Source organism: Oncorhynchus nerka, linkage group LG19 (assembly GCF_034236695.1).
Source record: "Oncorhynchus nerka isolate Pitt River linkage group LG19, Oner_Uvic_2.0, whole genome shotgun sequence".
Lineage (NCBI taxonomy): Eukaryota > Metazoa > Chordata > Actinopteri > Salmoniformes > Salmonidae > Oncorhynchus > Oncorhynchus nerka.
The window spans coordinates 48,659,791-48,668,645 of record NC_088414.1 but is presented as its reverse complement, the minus strand read 5'-3'; the positions used below and the strand labels follow the sequence as shown (position 1 = coordinate 48,668,645).

At 41.6% G+C, this 8,855-nt stretch overlaps 1 protein-coding gene across 1 annotated transcript in view; it reads left to right on the top strand.

Moving 5' to 3' along the window:
* LOC135562556 (protocadherin Fat 3) overlaps positions 1–8,855 on the top strand; it is a gene marked incomplete at its 5' end in the record, with an annotated part of 349,011 nt that overhangs the window by 41,970 nt on the left and 298,186 nt on the right. Inside the window, 1 exon segment of the mRNA XM_065005063.1 lies at positions 661–795. Coding sequence (XP_064861135.1) covers positions 661–795 — 135 coding nt within the window.

The following is an 8,855-nucleotide window of genomic DNA, read 5'->3' as shown; positions in this document are numbered from 1 at the left end:
TGTTGTATATCTAGGTGGATGCAGTGAGTAGTGCAGAGATGGTGGGTCTAATCGAGTACTGTATTCTATGTTGTTGTATATCTAGGTGGATGCAGTGAGCGGTGCAGTGAGGGTGGGTCTAATCTAGTACTGTATTCTATGTTATTGTATATCTAGGTGGATGCGGTGAACGGTGCAGTGAGGGTGGGTCTAATCTAGTCTATGTTATTGTATATCTAGGTGGATGCGGTGAGCGGCACAGTGAGGGTGGGTCTAATCTAGTCTATGTTATTGTATATCTAGGTGGATGCAGTGAGCGGCACAGTGAGGGTGGGTCTAATCTAGTCTATGTTGTTGTATATCTAGGTGGATGCAGTGATTGAAGCGGAGATGGTGGATCTAATCTAGTCTATGTTATTGTATATCTAGGTGGATGCGGTGAGCGGCACAGTGAGGGTGGGTCTAATCTAGTCTATGTTATTGTATATCTAGGTGGATGCGGTGAGCGGCACAGTGAGGGTGGGTCTAATCTAGTCTATGTTATTGTATATCTAGGTGGATGCGGTGAGCGGCACAGTGAGGGTGGGTCTAATCTAGTCTATGTTATTGTATATCTAGGTGGATGCGGTGAGCGGCACAGTGAGGGTGGGTCTAATCTAGTCTATGTTATTGTATATCTAGGTGGATGCGGTGAGCGGCGCAGTGAGGGTGGGGAAGAGGCTGGACTATGAGAGACAGCAGATCTACAACCTGACTGTAGTGGCCGAGGACAGAGGGACACCTATCCTACGCTCTCTATCTTACCTGGACATAGAGGTACACACACACACACACACACACACACACACACACACACACACACACACACACACACACACACACACACACACACACACACATACAGGCGTAACAGCCGCCTCCCCACCTCACACACACCCATCCCACACACACTAACAACCCCCCCTCTCTCCTCACCTCTCCCTTCTCTCCTCACCTCTCCTCACCTCTCCCTTCTTTCCTCACCTCTCCTCACCTCTCCCTTCTCTCCTCACCTCTCCCCACCTCTCCCTTCTCTCCTCACCTCTCCCTTCTCTCCTCACCTCTCCTCACCTCTCCCTTCTCTCCTCACCTCTCCTCACCTCTCCCTTCTCTCCTTACCTCTCCCTTCTCTCCTCACCTCTCCTCACCTCTCCCTTCTCTCCTCACCTCTCCTCACCTCTCCCTTCTCTCCTCACCTCTCCTCACCTCTCCCTTCTCTCCTCACCTCTCCCTTCTTTCCTCACCTCTCCTCACCTCTCCCTTCTCTCCTCACCTCTCCCCACCTCTCCCTTCTCTCCCTCACCTCTCCCTTCTCTCCTCACCTCTCCTCACCTCTCCCTTCTCTCCTCACCTCTCCCTTCTCTCATCACCTCTCCTCACCTCTCCCTTCTCTCCTCACCTCTCCCTTCTCTCCTCACCTCTCCTCACCTCTCCCTTCTCTCCTCACCTCTCCTCACCTCTCCCTTCTCTCCTCACCTCTCCTCACCTCTCCCTTCTTTCCTCACCTCTCCTCACCTCTCCCTTCTTTCCTCACCTCTCCTCACCTCTCCCTTCTCTCCTCACCTCTCCCTTCTCTCCTCACCTCTCTCTTCTCTCCTCTCCCTTCTCTCCTCACCTCTCCTCACCTCTCCTCACCTCTCCCTTCTCTCTCTCTCTTTCAAATTCAGATTGCTTTATAGGCATGAAGTACAATTTGTAGCCTTCAACTGTACCACCATTACCACTAGTATCATTTACACCTCCGATATCTCTACGACTACCATTACCACTAGTATCATTACCACTACCACCATTACCACTAGTATCATTACCACTACCACCATTACCACTAGTATCATTTACACCTCCGATATCTCTACGACTACCATTACCACTAGTATCATTACCACTACCACCATTACCACTAGTATCATTTACACCTCCGATATCTCTACGACTACCATTACCACTGATATCTCTACGACCACCATTACCACTGATATCTCTACGACTACTCACCATAACTATACAGTCATCCTCGCCGTTACATCAGTACCACGTCTACCGTCATTATTACAACTACTACAACCGCCATCATTAAACTGCTATCCTTACCATCACCCCTACTACCCATACCACTACTATATGGAATGATAATCACAACAACAACAATAATAATAATAATAATAATAGTAATAATAATAATAATAATAATAATAATAATAGTAATAATAATAATAATAATAGTAATAATAATAATAATAATAATAGTAATAATAGTAATAATAATAGTAATAATAATAATAATAATAATAGTAATAATAATAATAATAATAATAATAATAGTAATAATAATAATAATAATAGTAATAATAATAATAATAATAATAATAATAGTAATAATAATAATAATAATAATAATAGTAATAATAATAATAATAATAATAATAATAATAATAATAATAATAGTAATAATAATAATAATAATAGTAATAATAATAATAATAATAATAAATAATAATAATAATAATAATAATAATAATAATAATAATAATAATAATAATAATAATAATAATAATAATAATAATAATAATAATAGTAATAATAATAATAATAATAGTAATAATAATAATAATAATAATAATAATAATAATAATAATAATAATAATAATAATAGTAATAATAATAATAATAATAATAATAATAATAATAATAATAATAATAATAATAGTAATAATAATAATAGTAATAATAATAATAATAATAATAATAATAATAATAATAATAATAATAGTAATAATAATAATAATAATAATAATAATAATAATGATAATAATGATAATAATAATAATAATAATAATAATAATAATAATAATAATAGTAATAATAGTAATAATAATAATAATAATAATAATAATAAGTAAAGTTACTGTTTACTATGCAGATGTTATTATTCAGTGTCCCTCAGGCTGTGGCAGGAAAATACATATGTGGTTTCAGTAGGAGCCGTTGTTCTTTCGTCCAATAGGAGCCGTTGTTCTTTCGTCCAATAGGAGCCGTTGTTCTTTCGTCCAATAGGAGCCGTTGTTCTTTCGTCCAAGATTGTGTAATGTTCTTCCTCTGAGTTTCATAAGATACAATTGTGAATAAATGTATTAATTTCTGCAAATAATGTATCTCTTGGTGAAGAATATTTATCATACTAAAGGAGAAAGTGCATCTCTGTTTCTACCTCCCCTGTCGTGCAGTGACCACATACACGCTCCTCTCTGGGTAGCCATGTCTTTTTATGTCTGCCGGTTTCTATTGCCAGTTGGTGGTCTGCTTCGTATCTCTGACAGAGTAGAGATAATCAGGCAGTTGGTCACTCAGCCTGTACTGGTTCAGGTTATCAGTCAACCTACCAGGGTAGTTTACAAACAGCACAGGAATGAAATCATCAACATGTATTGGTCACATCTTAATGAATGCTTCAGATATTTGCTTTAAAGCAGATCTATTGGATGTAGTGATCACTGTATAATAGTAAAATATCTAGGAAATGTTGCAAAAGCTGGTCCTAATAAGAGGTCACACATGTTTTGTAGTGATTCATATGTTGTTGATGTAAATCATATTTGCTGGTCCGTGGTGTGTAATGAGGAGCAACCAGACGCTGCTGGTCTGTGGTGTGTAATGAGGAGCAACCAGACGCTGCTGGTCCATGGTGTGTAATGAGGAGCAACCAGACGCTGCTGGTCTGTGGTGTGTAATGAGGAGCAACCAGACGCTGCTGGTCCATGGTGTGTAATGAGGAACAACCAGACGCTGCTGGTCTGTGGTGTGTAATGAGGAGCAACCAGACGCTGCTGGTCTGTGGTGTGTAATGAGGAGCAACCAGACGCTGCTGGTCTGTGGTGTGTAATGGAGAGCAACCAGACGCTGCTGGTCTGTGGTGTGTAATGGAGAGCAACCAGACGCTGCTGGTCTGTGGTGTGTAATGAGGAGCAACCAGACGCTGCTGGTCCATGGTGTGTAATGAGGAGCAACCAGACGCTGCTGGTCTGTGGTGTGTAATGGGGAACAACCAGACGCTGTTGGTCTGTGGTGTGTAATGGAGAGCAATCAGACGCTGTTGGTCTGTGGTGTGTAATGAGGAGCAACCAGACGCTGCTGGTCCATGGTGTGTAATGGAGAGCAACCAGACTCTGCTGGTCTGTGGTGTGTAATGAGGAGCAACCAGACGCTGCTGGTCTGTGGTGTGTAATGAGGAGCAACCAGACGCTGCTGGTCCGTGGTGTGTAATGAGGAGCAACCAGACGCTGTTGGTCCATGGTGTGTAATGAGGAGCAACCAGACGCTGCTGGTCTGTGGTGTGTAATGAGGAGCAACCAGACGCTGCTGGTCTGTGGTGTGTAATGAGGAGCAACCAGACGCTGCTGGTCCGTGGTGTGTAATGAGGAATAACCAGACGCTGCTGGTCCATGGTGTGTAATGAGGAGCAACCAGACACTGTTGGTCCATGGCTTGTTCCAGTTACTAATAAGCTCATTAAGAAAATGACTAAAAACGGTTTAATCCCCGTGAATTGATGAGTTGAAAAATTGTATGGTTAGAGTGGGATGAGGCAAAAGATATGGCAATCAAGTTGCAAGTAATACTGCAAACGTACTGCAACTAGAGAAATCATGTGACTTAACTGAATAAAGAAGAAGAAACTACACTATGAAACACAGATAAATTACATAATGAATGATAGTAAAAAGGCTTTGGAGAATCCTTAATGACATTTAGGGCAAAAAGGCAAACTCTGCTCCATCATTCGATGAGATGTCTCATTCATCACAAAACCCACTGATATTACCAGCTAGCCACCGGGGTCTGACAATATGGATGGAATTTGTTTTAGGATAATAACAAACAATATTGCCACATCTTCAATTTGAAGCCTACTAGAGAGCTTGTGTCCTCAGGCCTGGAGGGAAGCTATAGTCCCTCCGCTACCTAAGAATAGTAAAATCTAATTTTTTTTCAAATATCCGACCAATCAGCCTGTTACCGACCCTTAGTGAACTTCTGGAACAAATTATTTTTGACCAGATACAATACTATTTTACAGTAAACAAATTGACAACAGACTTTCAGCATGCTTATAGGGAATTTGTAATTTGATTTTAATGTTTGTGATTTTCTTATAACTAATATCTGTGTTCATGCGAGTTCAGTTTCAAGGTCTCAGGTTAGGGAGAAGAAGCCTCGTGAGATATTGGTCTGCCACATTAATGAAACAAAATGGAAATGATTAATGAATTATGCTAAATCATGCAAATATAACTTGTCTGTGTATATGAGACAACTGCTAGGTCTGCCCAGGCAGAGCTCCTGACAGACGTTCACTATGGTGCACTGAGTTGGTTGGAACCTCTCCAGCACAGACAAATAAACATTCATTTAAGATTGACTTTGAGTGCCCCTGTGCAACAAGCACGGCACTTACAGAAATGACTGATTGATTGGCTGAGAGAAATTGATGATAAAATGATTGTGGGGGGCCGTATTGTTAAACTTCAGTGCAGCTTTTGACATTATCGATCATAGTCTGCTGCTGGAAAAAAATGTATGTGTTATGGCTTTACACCCCCTGCTATAATGTGGATAAAGAGTTACCTGTCTAACAGAACACAGAGGGTGTTATGACTTTACACCCCCTGCTATAATGTGGATAAAGAGTTACCTGTCTAACAGAACACAGAGGGTGTTATGACTTTACACCCCCTGCTATAATGTGGATGAAGAGTTACCTGTCTAACAGAACACAGAGGGTGTTATGGCTTTACACCCCCTGCTATAATGTGGATGAAGAGTTACCTGTCTAACAGAACACAGAGGGTGTTATGGCTTTACACCCCCTGCTGGCTTTACACCCCCTGCTGGCTTTACACCCCCTGCTGACTTTACACCCCCTGCTGGCTTTACACCCCTTGCTATAATGTGGATAAAGAGTTACCTGTCTAACAGAACACAGAGGGTGTTATGGCTTTACACCCCCTGCTATAATGTGGATAAAGAGTTACCTGTCTAACAGAACACAGAGGGTGTTATGGCTTTACACCCCTGCTATAATGTGGATAAAGAGTTACCTGTCTAACAGAACACAGAGGGTGTTATGGCTTTACACCCCCTGCTATAATGTGGATAAAGAGTTACCTGTCTAACAGAACACAGAGGGTGTTATGGCTTTACACCCCCTGCTATAATGTGGATAAAGAGTTACCTGTCTAACAGAACACAGAGTGTGTTATGGCTTTACACCCTCTGCTATATTGTGGATAAAGACTTACCTGTCTAACAGAACACAGAGGGTGTTATGGTTTTACACCCCCTGCTATAATGTGGATAAAGAGTTACCTGTCTAACAGAACACAGAGGGTGTTATGGCTTTACACCCCCTGCTATAATGTGGATAAAGAGTTACCTGTCTAACAGAACACAGAGGGTGTTATGGCTTTACACCCCTGCTATAATGTGGATAAAGAGTTACCTGTCTAACAGAACACAGAGGGTGTTATGGCTTTACACCCCTTGCTATAATGTGGATAAAGAGTTACCTGTCTAACAGAACACAGAGGGTGTTATGGCTTTACACCCCCTGCTATAATGTGGATAAAGAGTTACCTGTCTAACAGAACACAGAGGGTGTTATGGCTTTACACCCCTTGCTATAATGTGGATAAAGAGTTACCTGTCTAACAGAACACAGAGGGTGTTATGGCTTTACACCCCCTGCTATAATGTGGATAAAGAGTTACCTGTCTAACAGAACACAGAGGGTGTTATGGCTTTACACCCCCTGCTATAATGTGGATAAAGAGTTACCTGTCTAACAGAACACAGAGGGTGTTATGGCTTTACACCCCCTGCTATAATGTGGATAAAGAGTTACCTGTCTAACAGAACACAGAGGGTGTTATGGCTTTACACCCCCTGCTATAATGTGGATAAAGAGTTACCTGTCTAACAGAACACAGAGTGTGTTATGGCTTTACACCCTCTGCTATATTGTGGATAAAGACTTACCTGTCTAACAGAACACAGAGGGTGTTATGGTTTTACACCCCCTGCTATAATGTGGATAAAGAGTTACCTGTCTAACAGAACACAGAGGGTGTTATGGCTTTACACCCCCTGCTATAATGTGGATAAAGAGTTACTGGTCTAACAGAACACAGAGGGTGTTATGGCTTTACACCCCCTGCTATAATATGGATAAAGAGTTACCTGTCTAACAGAACACAGAGGGTGTTATGGCTTTACACCCCCTGCTATAATGTGGATAAAGAGTTACCTGTCTAACAGAACACAGAGGGTGTTATGGCTTTACACCCCCTGCTATAATATGGATAAAGAGTTACCTGTCTAACAGAACACAGAGTGTGTTCTTTAATGGAAACCTCTCCAACATAATCCAGGTAGAACCAGGAATTCTCCAGGCCCCTTTCTTTTTAAAATCTTTACTGATGCTTTGAGTAAAGCCAGTGTGTCTATGTATGCGGATGACTCAACACTATACACATCAGCCACTAAAGAAACTACAAAGACGTAAATTACAATGGTCTCAGAACAGAGCAGCACGGCCCTCGGATGTACACAGAGAGCTAACATTAATAATATGCATGTCAATCTCTCTAACGTGGAGGAGAGACTGACTTCATCACTACTTGTTTTTATAAGGACAAGCTGAATGCACCAAGCTGTCTGTTCACAGCTCAGACACCCATACATACCCCACAAGACATGCCACCAGAGGTCTGTTTAAACTACTGGCACACAGCTCAGACACCCATCCATACCCCACAAGACATGCCACCAGAGGTCTGTTTAAACTACTGGCACACAGCTCAGACACCCATACATACCCCACAAGACATGTCACCAGAGGTCTGTTTAAACTACTAACTCACAGCTCAGACACCCATACATACCCCACAAGACATGTCACCAGAGGTCTGTTTAAACTACTGACACACAGCTCAGACACCCATCCATACCCCACAAGACATGTCACCAGAGGTCTGTTTAAACTACTAGCACACAGCTCAGACACCCATACATACCCCACAAGACATGCCACCAGAGGTCTGTTTAAACTACTGGCACAGACACCCATCCATACCCCACAAGACATGTCACCAGAGGTCTCTTCACAGTCCCCAAGTCCAGAACAGACTATGGGAGGAGCACAGTACTACATAGAGCCATGACTACATGGAACTCTATTCCACAGTATTACATTGAGCCATGACTACATGGAACTCTATTCCACAGTACTACATAGAGCCATGACTACATGGAACTCTATTCCACAGTACTACATAGAGCCATGACTACATGGAACTCTAATCCACAGTACTACATAGAGTCATGACTACATGGAACTCTATTCCACAGTACTACATAGAGCCATGACTACATGGAACTCTATTCCACAGTACTACATAGAGACATGACTACACGGAACTCTATTCCACAGTACTACATAGAGCCATGACTACATGGAACTCTATTCCACAGTACTACATAGAGCCATGACTACATGGAACTCTATTCCACAGTACTACATAGAGACATGACTACATGGGACTCTATTCCACAGTACTACATAGAGCCATGACTACATGGAACTCTATTCCACAGTACTACATAGAGCCATGACTACATGGAACTCTATTCCACAGTACTACATAGAGTCATGACTACATGGAACTCTATTCCACAGTACTACTTAGAGCCATGACTACATGGAACTCTATTCCACAGTACTACATAGAGCCATGACTACATGGAACTCTATTCCACAGTACTACATAGAGCCATGACTA